Source organism: Budorcas taxicolor, chromosome 13, assembly GCF_023091745.1.
Source record: "Budorcas taxicolor isolate Tak-1 chromosome 13, Takin1.1, whole genome shotgun sequence".
NCBI lineage: Eukaryota > Metazoa > Chordata > Mammalia > Artiodactyla > Bovidae > Budorcas > Budorcas taxicolor.
This window is the reverse complement of record NC_068922.1, coordinates 79328708-79347256: the sequence shown is the minus strand read 5'-3', so window position 1 is coordinate 79347256 and position 18549 is coordinate 79328708. Positions and strand designations below refer to the sequence as shown.

General features: G+C 52.5%; 1 protein-coding gene across 3 annotated transcripts in view; it reads left to right on the top strand.

The window, feature by feature from the left end:
- The window catches only part of ATP9A (ATPase phospholipid transporting 9A (putative)), a 129541-nt gene that overhangs the window by 93755 nt on the left and 17237 nt on the right, over positions 1-18549 (top strand). For all 3 annotated transcript variants that reach the window (XM_052650750.1, XM_052650751.1, XM_052650752.1), the window contains exons 15-22: positions 1416-1577; positions 7951-8043; positions 9228-9311; positions 10645-10815; positions 14062-14160; positions 16890-16979; positions 17064-17208; positions 18031-18095. In XM_052650750.1, coding sequence (XP_052506710.1) covers positions 1416-1577; positions 7951-8043; positions 9228-9311; positions 10645-10815; positions 14062-14160; positions 16890-16979; positions 17064-17208; positions 18031-18095 — 909 coding nt within the window. The remainder of the gene's footprint in view (positions 1-1415; positions 1578-7950; positions 8044-9227; positions 9312-10644; positions 10816-14061; positions 14161-16889; positions 16980-17063; positions 17209-18030; positions 18096-18549) is intronic.

The following is an 18549-nucleotide window of genomic DNA, read 5'->3' as shown; positions in this document are numbered from 1 at the left end:
AGGCGCTCACTGAGAATGCGCTGAGGTGCATGCACCTGGTATTTTGAGAACGGATGCCTGGATGGCCCAGGACGGGCACTTGTCTTGGGCCTCGGGTCTGCTGGACCTGGGGTTATATCTCATCTCAGCCCGTCGTAGCTGCCGGTTGGGAGCAGCTCCCCTCCCGTCTCTGTTTCCTCATCCCCCATGTGGAGCTTGGCAGTTCCTGCCTCCGTGGGCTCTTCTGACAAGGAAACACGACGCTGTCATCCACACACTGTAGCTCTTCATCCTTGCCGTCCCCCTTCCTGTGGCAGCGGGGGGTTCGCCCCTTCCCAGCTCCCCCCTTTTCTACTCCTCTTTCCTTCTTTCCCTGAAGACCCCAGGCCAGACTCATCTGCAGATGAATGTTTCATTTTCTTCACAGGCATTTAAAACATGCAGCTTACTTGCTTACACTGAAAATTTGAGAACGCTTGGGGACAAGGTCAGGTTTCTGGTTTTTCTTGAGAAGCTGGAAGCCATGCCCAGCCTGGACCCCCATTCCCAGGGGCAGCCGCCTCCAGCTGGGGCTCGGGCCCTTACCGGTTGCCGTCCCCAGCGGTCTGGTCCTCACCTTGGAATCTGCATCCTCTGTGCTTTTTGATGGGCAGCGAAGCAAGCCTTGCTCAGGCTGTAAAAACCTTTAGTTGGTGACTGGACCAGCCCCCCAGCAAGTGCAGAGGGCGGTGGAGGGCATGGCTGTGCACCAGGTGAATCCAGGTTCGGCCCTGGAACATCACCACTCACAACTTGGGAGCTTCTCCGAGCCTCAGTCTCCTCACCGGCACAGACCAGCGTTCTCACCCTCGACAGGCCTGCCGTGTGGGGTGGGGTGGGGGTGATTCTCTGTTGGGGAGGGGGCTGTCCCGTGTGGTGTAGAATGCTTAGCAGTTCCTGGCCTCTCCACAAGATGCCAAGAGCGAATGTCCACCCTCTGCTTGGCCGTGACAACCAACACTGTGCCCTTGGAGGGCAGAGCTGCCCAGTGGAGAGCTACTGCAGATTCCCTCCCGGTTGGGTATTCGTGAGGTTCAGTGGGGAGCCTGGACGTGTGCGCCACCCGCCTGCCCACCATGTCGTGCTCCTTCTTTCCCGATATTTGCAGTTTGCTTGGTGCAGATTCTTCCTGACGGGACCCCTGGTTGCGCTGGTCACCCTTGAACCTGCATACCTCTCTCCACAGTCCGGCTCATGGCTGCTTAAGGGAAGAGAGGCAGCCGTGAGACGGGGCCCCCGCGGGCCTGAGCGGGGTGCTGGTCCGACCTCCCTGAGGGACAGAGGCTCCGCTAAGCTCCCCTGTCTCTGTGTGCCCGTCCACCTTCCTGTTCGTTTGCTTGACCTGTGCACCGGGACGCCCGCCGGTGTGTCTGACCTTCGGCCCTTGTCTCGTTTAGGTGGCCCTGGTGCAGTGGACCGAAAGTGTGGGCTTAACACTGGTGGGCCGCGACCAGTCTTCCATGCAGCTGAGGACCCCTGGCGACCAGATCCTGAACTTCACCATCTTGCAGCTCTTCCCCTTTACCTACGAAAGCAAACGCATGGGCATCATCGTGAGGGTGAGTTGTCTTTCATTTATGGCTAAAAATTTTGTTTTTGTTTTTTAAAAAACATGCCTAAGTCTGATGTGTGTCTCTGGCTGGACGTTCTTTCTTACCCCTCTCTTTCCTCTAGTATTGCCTGGTGTTCAGACTAACGAGGATACAGTCCCCTCTGCAGTAAGAGAATTTGTTCCTCAGTTGGACAGATCTCTGATAGCTGCTCAGCTTTTTGGTCAACCCCATTTCAGAGTGAAAGGTCTAATGAGTGTAGATCGGGCAACTCTTGGTAATAATACATTTCTCGTTGTATATTCGTAGATTTAATTAAAATATCTTCTTTTCTGTTGAGGTGAAATTCCTGACATGATTAATTTATTACCGTTTAGTACATTCATAATGTCGTACAGCCACCACTTCTGTGGTTTTGAAGCACTTGCGTCACCCTCAAAGGAAACCTCAGCATTAAGCAGTCACTCCTCAAACCTCCTTGCCTGTCATCTTTGGAAGTCTCCAGTCTTCTTTCTGTCCCTAGGATTTACCTGTTCTGGGCAGTTCATGTAAATGAGATCACACAATATTCCTGGCTCCTTTCGCTTAGCCTAAAGTTTTAGAGATTCATCCATGCTGTTGCCTGTATCCATGCTTCATCCCTTTTTATGGCTGAATAATATTTCATGTTGGTTATCCATTCACCCGTGAGTGGGCATTTGGGCTGTCTGTACCTTTTGGCTATTGTGAATAGTTGGCTACTGTGAACACTCATGTAAAAGGATGTAAGTACCTATTCTCAGTTCCCCAGGATAGATGCCTAGCAGTGGAATTGTTGGGTCTGTTTCCCAACTGCCGGATAATTCTCTTTTAACTTTATGAGAAACTGCCACAACTTTTCTGCAAAATGATGCACTGTTTACATTCTACCATGTGAAGTTCTGGTTTCTCTTCCTCAATGCCTGTTATTTTCCATTTTCTTTTCATTGTAGCCATCCTGGTTGCTATGAAGTGGGATTTCATTGTGGTTTTGATTTGCATTTCCCTAACGGCTAATGATGTTGAGCATCTTGACATATTCTTATTGGTCACTTGTATTTCTTCCTTGGAGACATGTCTGTTCAAGTCATTTGCCCACTTATTAATTGGGTTGTCTTTTATCGTTGTCTTGTAAGAGTTCATTATAAGGTCTAGGTCGCTTATCAGAGATAAGACATACAAATATTTTCTCTCATACTCTAGCTTATGTTTTTGTTTTCTTGATAAAATTCTTTTCATGCACGTAAGTTACTCATTTTGATGAAGTGAAATTTATTTTTTTCCCTTTGTTGCTCTTGACTTTGGTGTCATACCTAAGAGTCATGAACTAAACCCAAGGTCATGAAAATTCACCCCTGTGTTTTCTCTGAAAAGTTTTTGTAGTTTTAGCTCTTGTGATCATCAGTCCATTTTGAGTGAGGCCTGTGTATGGTGTGAGGTGGGGGTTTTAGCTCCATTCTTTTGCCTGTGGATATGAGTTGTCCCAGCATCGTTTGTTGCAGAGACCATTGTTTCCCCATTGAATAGTCTTGACACCTTTATCGTAGTAAAATATTTTCGGTGATTTTTCGTTCATACAATCACAAAAGTTACTGAAAAACGTGTGATCATGCAGCAGCGTGTCATTTTGGCCTGGATGTTTCAGATTTTCTTTTTAAATTTTTTGAAACTTTTATGGAAGTACAGCGTACACAGAGAAAGGTGCAGTCTTCATAAATGTGCAGCTTAAGTGTTTACAAAATTAGCCCAACTTGCCTGGTGCCCAAAACAAGGCCAGAAAGCCTCCACCATCACCCCAGAAGTTCCCTGTGCCCCTTTCTGGTTTGGCATCCTTCCTCCCCACAAGGGCCTAACCGCTGTCCCATTTCTACCACGGACTGACTTTGTCTCTCTGAGCTTTACATGAAGGAAGCTGTAGATGCTCTTTTAACTCCTGCCTTAAAATTGCTTTTATTTTTAATTAGGTTTATATTTTACCAAAAAAATCTGATTTTTTAAAAATTAATTTTTATTGGAGAATAGATATACTTTTGGAGAAGGAAATGACAACCCAGTCCAGCATTCTTGCCTGGGAAATCCCATGGACATAGGAGCCTGGTGGGCTGTACAGTCCAAGGGGTTGCCAAAGAGTCAAACACAACTTAGCGATTAAACAGCAGCAGCAGCAGCAGACACACTTTTGGCTCCTTCTGTTAGCCGAAGCGGGTCACTGGGTCGAACCCCCTCACTTGATGGGGGAAGTGGGAGTCATTGAAGAGGCCGCTTCTCCAGGTTAAAGTTAGACATGGTCCTGATGGTCCAGTGACACGCAGCAGGGAATGTGCCTTGAAAACAACACCCTTTAAGGGGCTTTATGTCCCTGAGGCCAGTAGGTCCTCAGACTCTACCGGATGTATATCCTTGGCAGTTTTTAAGTGGGACCCACTGGCCTGCACCCTGCCTGCCCCATGCCTTCAAACCATGTCTTGACTTCATGTCTGATGTCAAGAACGTCCATGGCCTGGAAGCAGCCACATGAATCCTGTGGGTGGGTGTTTCTGGAGGAATTAGAGTCATTATCTCCTACTGTAATTTTGTCCCAGCCATTATTTTTCCAAGTTCTAGGGCCGTAGGCTCTGCTGGAGTCATTTGGGGGTTGAGTCATCATCAGATAGTCCCGATATCAGCTGTTCTAGAAGCGGGCGCAGTACGTCCCCTCCCGTGTGTTGTGAAGGGCTCTCATGCCCAGGCTTGCATCATAGTTTACGAGCCGTGACCCCTGGCTCTGCCCTCAGCAAGAATGGGGTGTATGTCTGGGATACTGTTGGATGGGCTCTCTGTCCTTCCCAGGTCATACTTTGAAAAATCAGCAGCCACCTAAGGCATTCAGAACAAATACATGTTAAAGCGGAGGGGTAGAGCCATCTATCTGTGTTTCCACCACCCAAAGACTGACTCACTCACTCCTGCCTTTCCAGGGAATTTCCCTTCTGTTTTTTTCTCTAAGCATAAATGAGTGTAAATAGCCACACACATTTTTATAAAATTGACATCAAACTCTACCTAAAACTTTGTAAAATCCCACCCCCTCCATTGAACGATAGCTATGCTAAAAATATTCTCCTGTCATTAAAACATGCTTTTTATGAGCGCTTAGCATTCTGTTGGAAAAAATGTAGCATCATTTAATCAAAGGTCACTTTCCTGGACACTTAGATTGTTTTCTGTGTCTCAGTACAAACAGTGAATCCGTGCACGTCCATCTTTGTTAGTTGTCTTTAATGAAATGCAGGTTATTTTGCTGATATTTCTATTTCCTGACTCGTCTCTCTCTTTGTCTTTGGTTTTGCTGAGTGCAGCTCAGGGCTGTGGGACTAGCTCACCTCTCTGCACAAACCTCACTGTCCTCATTTCACTAAATGTCTTTCATCCTGGAGCCATCTTATCCCCAGGGGACGTGGGGACATGTGGAGACATTTTTGGTTGTTACAACTCAGAGGGTGATGCCACTGGCATCTAGTGGGTAGAGGCCAGGACAGCCTCCTAACAAAGAATGTTCCACCCTGAATGGTCGTCGTGCCGGGGCTGAGAAACTCTGTTCGCAGGTGTCCATCTCTTCTGCCTGTTGTGGGTCCAGTTACCTGATGTGAGGAGGTTTGCCCTCAGTTATTACAAAACGGTTCTCAACTTGGTTTATGACTGCTGACAGTTAGTGTATTTTTATTTTTATTTATTTATTTGGCTCAGTTGGGTCTTGGTCGCAGCACATGGGCCCTAGTTATGATGCTCGGGCTTAGCTGCTCTCCAGCTTGTGGGATCTTAGTTCCTCAAACAGGGGTCAAACTCGTGTCCCTTGTATTGCAAGGTGAATTCTTAACCACTGGGCCACCAGGGAAGTCCCCGTCAACCCTCAAACACCTGTGAGCTTGTGGGCGGAACTGAGCAGCATCTCAACACTCACAAAGCAAGGTCTGGTCTTTGCATGACTCTCTCTTCTGAGAAGGTCGGCCAGGTTGGAGAAGCCGGTTTCCTTGGGGCTTGTGTGTTCAGCTCTGGGCCGCTGGTTTTGTTTTCGTTGTTTTTCAAGATGTTCCATCGCCCTTCCCACACCCTTCCCATGTGGCGTGCCGAAGTCGGATCGTTGGTAGAGACCCAATGACCCTTGTCATTGTCTGAATAAAAGAAGCCTTTGAACAGGTGCCAGAATCAGACCACAGTGGAAAAAGATGAGGCCCCCAAATGATGCAACACAACGGGCAGATCTCTGTAAATTTACAGCGTAATCTTGCCATAATATGGGAACGGAGTAACCTTGCGATGAACTTGGTGGGAGGAAGTGACTCAGGGGAGGAGAGAGTCGGTGCAGTATTTATATTGGCCGAGATGCCCAGGCTCTTCTGAGCCCCTTCTGGAGCAGACGAAGCTGGGGTGGGGGGCATTGTTTCCCACAGCGCCTTTTGGGTGAAGGGGAAATGAAACGAGCAAAAAGAGAACCTGATGTGTTCGTGTTCAGGCCCCATGGCTGTCTTTGGCCCGGGTCACAAGCAAGCATAGATACAGTCCATCAAAGAAGCAGCCTGCATTTGTAACGCGGCTAAAATGCAGGTGCTTCGTCGTGGCCTGTGGGTGCTTTTACGAGTAAGCACACTGTTCGAAAAGATGGTCAGTGATCAGAGGCGTTCAGAAGTTACTTTAGAAGATGAAACTGTACCACTGGTTTGGCACTGGGTATTCATTTCCTCTTCCATGAGGAGCTTAGAGACCATGCATTCTGGGCTTCCTGGGGCAGCAGAGTTTAGGCGCAGGGGGTGGTGGTTGGGCTGTTCCCCTTGCCCGTCTCCACTGCCTCCAGGTTCCCTGTGATGAAGGTCATTGAGGAAAGAGTCATGGGATAAGAATCAGCAGTTTCACCATCAGTTCCTTAAAGCCAGGGCTTCTCAACCTCCGCACTACTGACGTTTGAGGTCGGATGATTCTCTTTTGCCGGGACTGTCCTGGGCATCGTAGGCTGATTGTTGTTATTCAGTTGGTAAGTCATGTCCAGCTCTTTGTGACCCCATGAACTGTAGCCTACAGGTTTCTCTGTCCATGGGATTTCCCAGGCAAGAATACTGGAGTGGGTTGCCATTTCCTTCTCCAGAGGATCTTCCCCACCCAGGGATTGAACCCACGCCTCCTGCATTGGCAGGCGGGTTCTTTACCACCGAGCCCCCTGAGGAGCCCCTAGGATGGGTAGCAGCATCCTTGTTCTCTAGTCTTTATATGCGGGTAGCACCTCCGGGTTGAGACAGTCAGATACGTGTTGAGACGAGTTGGAAGTCCCCTGGGGACAAAACCACCCTCATTCAGACCCCTGTTTTCTACAAGCAGTGCAGCTGAGGGTCTCGAGGAGTTACTGTCACTCCAACAGGAGTAGTAACTCTGGGCCAGCAGTTTTGTAGGTGTTGGCCCTTTGCTTGCTGCTCTATGTAGATTATCTCACTTAAGCCCCAGCAAGCCACGTGGTTACAGTTGTTAGGATCCCAGCTTCACAGAGGAGGCCAGCGAGGTCTAGGATGAGAAGCAGTCTGTCCAGGTGCACACAGCCGGGAGCTGGTGCTGGGTCTGAGCATCTGACGGCTGGGCTGCGATGTCACCCTCTCCACAGAACAGCTGGTCGGTGTGGACCGAGAATCTGCGTGCCTTCTTCTCTAGCTGAGTCCTCGAGTCGAGGGCTGAGCTAGGGTCCAGCTGGACCTCATTTAGGGTCCAGCTTTGCCTAGACCGCTGGTTCTTAGCTGAGGCGCTGTGTCCTCCAGGGGATGTTTGTTCGTATCTGGAGAGATTTCGGCTGTCGTCACGGGGCTTGCTGCTGGCATGTAGTGGGGAGAGGCCCAGGGATGCTGCCAGAGATGGCACAATGCACAGTCCAGCCTTCTTGTGGCGAAGGATTCTCCAGCCCCTATAGTGTTAACATCGCCGAGGCCGAGAGGCCCTGACCCCGAGAATTATCTTACTTCCCAGACTCCTTCCGGTAGACCACCTTTCAGCCACACTGGCTGCCCTGTGTATCAGTTTAAAACGGTCTTCCAGTGTGGAAATCCATTCTGTTAGAATAGGGATGCCTGTAAAAACAGAGCTCTTCAGTCCTATTGATCTGGCTTTCATCCTTTAACCATCTTCCGAGTGCTTTGAGTTTTCTTCTCTCTTCTGTGGCCTTTGCCCCAAAGCGAGCTCCACCCCCGACCCCCTGCATCTCGCTTTTCATCTCTGGCCAAGTGAGCACACAGCGACACCCGCTGAAGAAGGACACTTCGCATGGTGCCGCTCGTAGGCAGCGGGCGCTGGCGCGGAAGGCAGGCTCCTCCCGCGTGTTCATGCTTCCCGTCCCCCGCCCCTTCTCCAGGATGAGTCAACCGGGGAGATCACGTTCTACATGAAGGGAGCAGATGTGGTCATGGCGGGCATCGTGCAGTATAACGACTGGCTGGAGGAAGAGGTAAGCGGGATGCGCGGCGCAGACGTGGGGCCCAGGAAGCGCGTTCTGGAGCCTGTCCCTCGTGTGAACGGGGAGGCGGGGGCCTGTGTGCGTTTGCTGTGGCCGTGTAACAGGTCACCCCCAAATTCAGCAGCTTAGAAAGAAGGGTTGTTTCTTACAACTTCTGCGAGTCAGCGCTTCAGGCGCAGCTCAGCCAGGCCCTCTGCTCAGCTCTCGGGCCGGGGTCAAGGGGTCGCACAGGGCCAGGGTCTCATCTGAGGGCTCGGCTGGGTCAGGACCCGCTTCTGAGCTCACTTAGCAGTTGGGGGTGGGATTCAGCTCCGCAGTGCCTCTTGGCTGGAGGCAGCCGTGTTCCTCGCGCTGTGGGTCTGTGCGTAAGGCAGCACACACGTGGCCCTGGCTTTGTCAGAGACAGCAAGCACGGGAACAGAGGTTAAACAGGAGCCGCCTGCTCTGAAACGGCCTTCCCTCACTTAGCCGCGTTCTGTCTGTCGGGAGGAAGGCCCTGGGTCCATTGCATCCTCAGAGCAGGTGATCATACAGGGATGTGGGTACCAGGAGGTGGGCATCGTGGGGCCCCAGCCCCAGGCTGCCTTGTCCCAGGCTGTGACGTGGGGACTGGCCATACCCTGGAGGGGAGGAACTGCCCGTTGTCTCAGGCTGCTTCTGTGCCATCTCCCAGCTCCAGGTGCAGAATTCACATTTTAAATTCAGTGACAGTACATTTCTGATTAGCGAGCTAGCAGTCCCACATGCCGACAGGGGCCAGGCAGGTAAGGCAGGTGACTGAGACGGGCTGGGATGTGCTTTCTGGCAGAGTCACACGGTGTGTGTTAAACATATTGGCACAGTCCTCGCCTGACAACTGTGTTTCACGGGAACAGCTGCCTTGTGGCGTCATTGACTGTGGTCATTTGGGAAGGTGCTCTTGTCAGAGGTGCAGTTTTTCCAACGAGCCAGAAATATCCAGATTTAAGTCAGACTGCGTTGGCTTAAATTTTGAACCCCTTTTTAGAAGGTTTGCTCAGGGAGACGGCTTTAGGAGGAAGCAGTGTTGTGATTTGCCAGGGGTCCTCCCTAGACTGGAAGGGGGTCCCATCTGCTTCAGCCTCCAGCTATCCCCAGGGAGAGCTGGGGACTCAGCTCTCAGCGCGGCTCTCCACTGACCGGCGCCTGCTTTTCAGTGTGGGAACATGGCCCGGGAGGGGCTCCGGGTGCTCGTGGTGGCGAAGAAATCTCTAGCAGAGGAGCAGTATCAAGACTTTGAGGTAAGTGGGTTCTGTGACCTTCCTATTGGCCTTGAGCCCCGCCCCCCTCACCGTCTTCCCTCTCTTCCTTCTGCTCTGGCCCAGGCTGATGTCATGTCTAAGCACACCAGGTTCTTCTCTCTGCCTAGAACTCTCCTCCCTCGTGGAACCCCGTGGCCCCCCTCGCTTGCTGCCTTTGGGTCTCAGCTCAAATGCTTCCTCCTCCGAGAAGTCTTCCTGGCTCCCCATCTAAGGCAGTCCTGCCTCATGCCTTCCCCCTGTCACCCTGTTGAGCTTTCTTCATTTGCATTTATCAACAGCTATAATATGACGACTTTGTTAATGTGTTTATTTCAACGCTCTCTTTAATATCTTCTTTTTGGAATAAAATCTTCTTGAGAGCAAACTTTATTGGTCTGGTTTGCTCTTGTACCCCAGCACTTAGGGTAGAAATGGTAAATCTTCTAGGAAATTTGAAATGAAACCTTTAAATTTGAAATTGTAAACTTTCTTGGGGCTCTGATGTTTTTTAAGCTGTAGAAAGTGTTGGCTGTGAACTAGGTCGTTGACTTTCACAGCCAAGGCTTCTGGTATAAATATGTCTTGTTAATTGTCATCCTGTCCCATGGACTGTGTGCTCCTTGAGGAGGGGTCCTTGTTGTACCCCCTGTCCTGGCACAAAGCTGAACGACTATATTTATACATGACTGGAAGGGAGAGAGAGAGCAGGCTGCAGGGAGAGGCTTCTGGGGGCCTTGACCTGCTCCACCTGGAGAAACTGTGCTTGAGTCTGTCCGTTTCACAGGCGTGAGTTCTCTGTGAAGTTTGATTTAACAGGAGTTCTAGCCCTGATGCATTCTGCCGTTTTCTGAACTTTAAAGGCATATGCTTTGAAATGACCATATCCTTGCTAACCGTATAAAGAGGGGTTAAATGGAAGGGTTGGGTCAATAGTCTTTGGAAGTGGGATGTCGTCTTTAGACAACCTGGTTCTTGGTTACAGTGTATGTTTGTGGGGGAGAACCTACTGTTTTTTGAGGTCTAGAGTTGTGCTAATCCTTGTGAAAACTCAGTCCAGTCGGGGCTATTATTGTCTCTTTGTGGAGGAAGACAACGAGGCTCAGAGAAGTTTAGCGACCTGCTGGGAGTTGCGCAGCAGGTGAGCGTAGAGCGAAGGCTGGGACTCTGGTCTCCACCTCCGGTGTCTGGGCTGATGAACTTGGAAGGAGGCCGAAGATCTCAGTTTCACCACTTTGAGGTTCACCCAGTGGCTGGGGTCCCTGCCCTAAGCGGGCCTGGCCTGCCGTGCACCTCCCCACCCCACGGCGTGACCGTGGTCCCTGGTGTGTCCCAGGCCCGCTATGTCCAGGCCAAACTGAGCGTGCATGACCGCTCCCTGAAAGTGGCCACGGTGATCGAGAGCCTGGAGATGGAGATGGAGCTGCTGTGCCTGACGGGGGTGGAGGACCAGCTGCAGGCGGACGTGAGGCCCACCCTGGAGACGCTGAGGAACGCCGGCATCAAGGTACGGCGCGCCTGCTGCCTGGTAGCAGATCCAAGCTTGGACGAGTGGGCTCTTCAGCGGAGGCTGATAATTAGAGACGGGGCAGAGGGTGGAAGCAGTGACAGGGAGCACAGGGAGCCAGATTCGGACAGTGACCTGAAGCGCTCCATCCTTCCTGCGCTGACAGCCCACTTTCAGAAGACGTCCTGTGTGTCCTTTCGCTGGTGGCTGCCCTCTGCACACTGGGTTCCATGAAGGCAGGCCCGGGAGCTTCACCTTAGCTCAGGACCTCAGTATCCTGCATGCTTGGGGTGTCTGTTACATCCTTGTCGAGTGGCCAGCCAGCCAGCTGTTTTATGGTCTAGGTGAATGAATGGCCGCCTGGCAGAGTGACCGCCCGCCCCAGCACCCTGCGGTGTTCACGTTCTTGTACTCTCCTGTTTGGGGGCCAGAAAGTTCATATCCAGTTGTTTAATCTGGAGAGGCCAGTAGAGGGCGTCTGGGGAGCAGGTTCCATCTCAGTGGACCCAAGAAAGGGATTAGCAAGCTCTTGGGTTACCAAGTGAAAGTGTTAGTTGCTCAGTCGTGTCTGATTCTTTGTGACCCCATGGACTGTAGCCCACCAGGCTCCTCTGTCTATGGAGTTCTCCAGGCAAGAATACTGGCGTGGGCTGCCATTCCCTTCTCCTGGGGATCTTCCCAACCCAGGGATGGAACCTGGGTCTCCTGCATTGTAGGCAGATTCTTTACCGTATGAGCCACCGGGGAAGCCCTATGGGTTAGAAGCTCCTGAAGATAACATTGGTTAGTGCCCTGTCTCTACCCAACCACGTCCTGCGGCCCGCGTCTAGCAGGCGTCCTTATGAGCAGGATGGTGTGAACAAGAGGCATGAGGCCTGCGGTCATAAACCAACTCCGGCCACCTTCTAGCCCACGGGGGCTCACGCGTGTGTGGGCGTGTCTCACTGCAAACCAAAGTGTCACTTGTCTTTGGCCCACAGGCCTGGTTCATTGCAAGGAAATCGCCAGTGAGATCCCATTTCTGCACAAAGTCTGATGTCAGAGAGGCCCATTTCTGACGCCTTGGGGCATGTCGTGTTTGTTCCTGCCAGTTTCTAAAACCTCTCCTCTAGGAACCTGGGAGGTTCCAAGTTTCTGCCACTGGCTTTGTCCTGAGGTTTTTTTCCCTCCTTAAAACCATTCTCTCCAAAAGAGGTGTTTTATTCGTAGAGCGTGCACTGGACTTTGCTGGTTTCCATTGTGAGAGGGGAGGGCTTGGAGTGTATAGTTAGGGGTCTGGCTAGCTTGTGATGACCGTCTAACGTGTGGTGTTTCACAGGCCAGGAGGCGTTAGAACTTGGGAACTTCCACTTCACTCCCTTCCCGGGTGCAGCCCCCCAGGCCGCGCAAGGTGCCTCCACGCGCAGGCTCTCATGCCGGGAACCACAGACCTGGGACTGGGGCTTCCCCGTGGGGCCCTGCCTGTGTTCCTGCGAGGGATGTAGCCTCAGTGCGCTCAGGACTTTCCATGGTTTTCTGGAACTCTAGCCTTCCAGCTCCTGTCCCAGGGTTTGCTCTCTTACAGAGAACCCTGAAGACTGGCGCCGAACTGGGATCACTTAAAACAATATTGTTATTTATTTGTAATTGGAGAATAATTGCTTTACAATGTTGTGTGGGTTTTTGCCACACATCAGCATGAATCAGCCAGCAGTATACATATGCCCCCTCCCTGTTGAACAACAGCACTGTTTTTAAGACCAGGTGGGAGATGGAGGGAAAACACCGACATACTCTGGGGGTCAAATCCAGAGCCAAGGGGCCCCCAGCAGGGCCTGGTGCCTTCATCCTGGGGGTTCAAATCCTGCCTCCCCACCGACGACTTCTGTGGCCCTTGACTGGTGGCCTGACTTCACAGCACCTCCATTTCCTGTCTCATAAGGGTGTGTGAAGGGACAGTGCCCTGAACCCTTGGTTAAATGCACAGAGCTGAGGCGGTGCCTGGCATGGTGAAGAACCTTCAGGGTTATTTTCTTCCCTGCTCTTCCCCTCATGCCAAGGTGTCCCTGTCCCATGACTCTAAGGTGCCTGCACCCCCACCCCCCTTGCTGGGAGCAGAGATAACAGAGTTGAAGAGTGAACAGGCGGAGCAGGAAGCACATTGGTTTAGACTCCGCAGATCTGGGTTCTGGGCCTGGTCAGGACAGGGGCTAGCCCTGTGACTCTGGGGAGCTCACCTACCCTCTCTGAGCCCACAGCAGTGAGACGCAGAATTTCTGTTATAGGGTGATGAGGAACCTGGCATGTTTACCGTTGGCAGTTTTACAGCTAGGGTGAAGCTCCCTGGGGCGTCCCTGGTGGCTCAGACAGTAAAGAACCTGCCTGCAGTGCCGAGACTCAGGTTTGGTCCCTGGATGGGGAAGATCCCCTGCAGAAGAGAATGGCAGCCCACTCCAGTATTCTGGCCTGGAGAATCCCATGGACAGAGGAGCCTGGTGGACTACACTCGATGAGGTCGCTGAGAGTCGATAAACACTTTCACGTTCAAGCCCCCTGAGATCACACAGGGGAATCTGACTGTGTGGAAAGGTCCCATGTAACGTGACAAATCGGAGAAGGCAATGGCACCCCACTCCAGTACTCTTGCCTGGAAAATCCCATGGATGGAGGAGCCTGGAAGGCTGCAGTCCATGGGGTCGCTGAGGGTTGGACACGACTGAGCGACTTCACTTCACTTTTCACTTTCATGCATTGGAGAAGGAAATGGCAACCCACTCCAGTGTTCTTGCCTGGAGAATCCCAGGGACGAGGGAGCCTGGTGGGCTGCCGTCTATGGGGTCGCACAGAGTCAGACACGACTAAAGCGACTTAGCAGCAGCAGCAAACGTGACGAATCAGTTTCTTGTAGGACATGGAAGCAATCCCCCATCCATACAGCCTCCCCCTTCGTTGAGATTATTTACTGCTTTCAGAAACATTCCCAGAAGGGGGGTTAGGAGGGCAGCGGCTGGGCTTCACGTGTCTGCCAAGGCACGTTGGGCAGTTTCCCGAAAGTGCTGCGCCAGCTTTTGCTCCTCCAGCAGCAGGCACACAGGGTCTTGAAGCCCTGGAACCAGGGCTTTCCCTGCAGTGCTTCGGGGACACTGTAAGCCTAGAGGTAGCTGGAGCTTATCAGTTCAGCGCGATGTGTTTGGAAACCCAGCTGACACGGGCGACAGGCCGGCCTGAAGGTTCACCGAGGGGACGTCGTCCCTGCGGTCATTTCAGGTTTGGATGCTGACGGGAGACAAGCTGGAGACAGCTACATGCACAGCGAAGAACGCACATCTGGTGACCAGGAACCAGGACATCCACATTTTTCGGCTGGTAAAGCATTCTCGCTTCAGGGCCTCGTGGCGAGGGTGGGATGCTCTGTTTGCCCTGTAACCTCATAATCTCACGTGGGGCCCTGTAGGGAGACGGGGAGGACGTTAACCACCTAGGGTAGGGGGAGCTCAGGGCACTGGTTTGGGTGGACTTACTGAATGGCCCAGGTGAGGCTGAAGGATTGCTTCCGGACGTGGTGCAGGGGCTCCTGGTGACCACCTCGCGTTAACTCATGCTCTTGACCTGCTAGGGCCATGGTCCCTTGGAGAAGATGATGGGATGCAGATAAGCTCGTACACGTGAAACTATGCATATGAGTCTAGGGTTTCTCTGAACTCTTGAAAGCCAAGTCCTTGGGTAGGAAATAAATTCGAGATCACAGGTACTGGCCTGTCTACCTTCCTGAAGGAAACCGTTGAGGGGGCCTTTAGAAGGAGGCGTGGTGCGTGGCAAAGGAGAATTCCCTGCCCTGATGGCAAGCCCTTGGCCAAACAGTGCAGGCAAGAGGAGCCACTCCAGGGCTCGAAGCTGAGAGCTGTGATTAGCTTTACTGAGGCATGAGGCGAGAGCCACTGGGTCTCCTCCAGGGCTGAATATGGTGGTCCTGAGTGTCTGCCACCAGAGCCACCGAGCCAAACAGCTGGGGGTTCTCTAGATGTTCTAGGGCTCTCCCCCCACCACCACCCCTGCCTTGGTCCATAGCGCGTTGAAGCTTTAAAAAATCTAGCGGTTTCTGGAATAGCCCAACCAGCATCACACAGAGGCAGGGCAGATATGGCAGACCCTCATTATTCATGGATTCTGTATTTGCAGATCTGCCCACTCATTATAATTTATTTGTCGCCCCAAAATTCATACTCGAGCTGCCTTAGTCGTATATGGACATGTGCAGAGTGGCGTCACCTGCCGAGCAGGTTCCCAGCTGAGGCGGAGCCAGGCGACGCTCCGCCGTCTTGTACCAGCCCTCAGATGGACGCAGGGGTCCTTTCAGTGTATTCAGTGCCACCTGTTTTTTTTTGCATTTTTGTGGGGTTTTTGTTCGCAATCTCACGGTTTAAAATGGTCCCCAGCACAGAGCTGAGTACTGACCATGTCCCTGAGTGCAAGAAGGCTGTGACGCATCTCCCAGAGATGAGTGTCCTTCAGGTGTGAGTTACGGTCCTGTTGGCCATGAGTCTAGTGTTAACGAGCCAACTATACCTATGTATATTACTAAAAAAACTTTTTGAGGTATAGTTGATACACAACGTTATATGTTTCACATGTGCAACATATTGGCTTACAGTTTTTTTAATGGTATACGGAGAAGGAAATGGCACCCTACTCCAGTATTCTTTTTTTTTATTTTATTTTATTTATTTATTTATTTAAATTTTTAAAATCTTTAATTCTTACATGCGTTCCCAAACATGAACCCCCCTCCCACCTCCCTCCCCATAACATCTCTCTGGGTCATCCCCATGCACCAGCCCCAAGCATGCTGTATCCTGCGTCAGACATAGACTGGCGCCACTCCAGTGTTCTTGCCTGGAGAATCCCATGGACAGAGGAGCCCGGCAGGCTAAAACCCATGGGGTTGCCAAGAGTTGGACATGACTGAAGCACCTTAGCACGCACTGCATTTATAATTATAAAATATTGGCTAGATTCCCCGTGTTATACAATAGAGTCTGTAGCTTATTTATGTTACACACAGTTGTTTGTATCTTTTAATCCTATACCCCATCTTGCCCCTCCTCTTCCCTATTCACAGTTAGTGTGTTCTCTGTGTCTGTCTCTTTATATTCATTCATTTTTCAGATTCCACATATTAGGGACAGCATGCAGTATTTGTCTTTCTCTGACTTATTTGAGCAGTATATATTTTCAAAGATGTCTTTAAACAGAGACACATAGAAATCAAGGTTCTGTAATGACCGATGGACAAAAATATAGTGACGAGAGGCTCAGAGGAGCCTAGCCCTGTATTTCCCCCAGCAGCAGTGGTTCAGTAATCACTGAGCGTTCGCAGCGGCTTCACAGAACATAACTGTTGGACATAATGAGAACACACTGTATGCTCTAGGATTCTGGCAGACTATGGTTGTGTGCTGGTCACCGTTTTTTTTTTTTAATAAAGTTTTATTTAAATGCAAGATCTGCCCATCTGTTTAGGATTGTCTGTGGCTGCTTTGGCAGTGTAGCGTCGGAGGGTAGTTGTGGCAGACTGTGGTCCACAGAGCATATCATGCTTAACACCTGATTCTTTACAGAAAAGCCAGCCGCCGGCTCTGAAACGGACAGGCTGTGCTCCTTTAGCCAAGCTAACACATCATGCCCTGCGTCCGTTTCCTTGCTCCTCCAGCCAAGCTAGCACATCGTGCCTGTGTCCGTTTCCTTGCACATACAATAGAGCCTGGAAGAGCCCTTGTGAGAAATAAAGGGGTGAAAGTACAGGAATAGTGCTTAGCACGGTGCCGGGCACAGAATGAAAGGACACTGGCTTTTTGCTCTTCCCTTGATTATGTGGCTCCCAGCCTTCCTGGGGGAAAGGCAAGGGGATGGTTGGTGTGCAGACCCGCCTGATGCCCACAGTCACAGCAAACAGGGTCTGCTCTGGCTCGGGGGTCGGTGGCAGGGGAGGGTGGGGTTCTAGACCAGGGGCCTGGCCCTCACGGGAGCCCCAGGAAGTCGCCACTTGTTCCCAGCGGCTCAGAGCGCAAGGCCTCCTTCACCGTCTTCCCTTCCAGGTGACCAACCGCGGCGAGGCGCACCTGGAGCTGAACGCCTTCCGCAGGAAGCACGACTGCGCGCTGGTCATCTCTGGAGACTCCCTGGAGGTGGGCGCCGGGACCCCCGGGAGCTGCCGTGGGGGCGGAGGGGGAACCGTGGCCGACCCAGCCCCTCTCCCCCGTTGCCGCCAGGTGTGCCTCAAGTACTACGAGTACGAATTCATGGAGCTGGCCTGCCAGTGCCCGGCCGTGGTCTGCTGCCGCTGCGCACCCACGCAGAAGGCGCAGATCGTGCGTCTGCTCCAGGAGCGCACCGGGAGGCTGACCTGCGCAGTAGGTAGGCCCGCGGCCGCGCCCGCTCAGCTGCGGGGGGACGGGCCCGCCGCGCCGGCGCCGGGTGACCTTCGGGGGCGGGGCCCCACGGCCGCGCGCTGCAGGTTCCCAGGCCGCTTGACCGAGGCCGTGACGTTGATACCCCTTCCCCTCTTTGGCCCTGTTTCTGTCGCCATTATTTTCAAGTACTTTGCTCCGAGAAAGCGTCCAGAAGGACCTTCCTCCTCGGTTTGTGCCTTGTTGACTAGTGATACCAGCGCAGCAGAGCCCCGGGGGTGAAGAAGACTACCGTGGAGAGGGGTCTGGCTCCGGTCTGCAGGCTTTCCCTAGCTGGGGGTCCGCGGGGGTCTTGGTTTCCCCGTCGGGAGCCGGTCTCCTTACTGGTAGAATGGGAGAGGACCCGCGGTCCCCTGGAGAGGTGCCTGGGCGGATTCAGAAGGGCCGTAGCCTGTACGAGGCGCCTGCAGCCGTCGCAGTAAGCCGGGCAGCACCTGTCGTCGCTGGTGGTGATGATGATGGGACCCCCACCCCTCGGAGGCAGGTCCCGAGGGGCTGTAGACCCCCACGCGGCGTGGACACAGCCCCCTTGCTCAGCGAGTCAGCCAGGCCCCTCGACCCTGTCCGTCTGACTCTCAGCTCCTCTGGCTGTAAAAGAAGCCGATTCCGCAGGCTGTCGGAGAGACTGAGCGGACAGAACAGAACAGAAGCTTGGCCTGTGACGGGAGGCAGCAGTGGGCGAGTCTGGAAAGTGACCGGGAAAAGCGCGGTCCTGTTTCTCGCCTCTCCGTTCTTGCTGACCTTCCTGTCTGGTCTGTGCGCCCCGCAGGCGATGGCGGCAATGACGTCAGCATGATCCAGGAGTCGGACTGCGGCGTGGGTGTGGAGGGAAAGGTGAGCACGGATCGGGGCGTGTGCGCTGATTTCTGCCCCAGGGCCAGCGTTAGGGCATTAGGTGGTGGTCGTGAGGATGTCACAGGGGAGCCGCTCTGCTCCACCAGCTGGGGTTTCCCTTTCCCTCCGAGATGCAGCTTCGGTGCTTCTGGAAGTTGTCGATTAGAATTACAGAGCACGAGGAACCACGTCTGGTAATTACCTAGTGTTACTACCGGGAAGTCAGAGATCGGTGTCCGGGTATCTTACAGACAAACGCTGAGTCTTTGCTTGCCCAGACCTAATCTTTTTTAGTGTCTTGCTGCATTCTTGGGGTGCAGCAAACGTACTCCAAATGCTTCCCTGGGAGTGTTGTTAGTAAAAGTGTTAGTTTCACACTGTGGGTCGTCTCTCAGGGAGTATGGAAGAATGGAGCATGGTTTGCTCCTCCCTAAAATGCTGTGGCAGCTGCAGA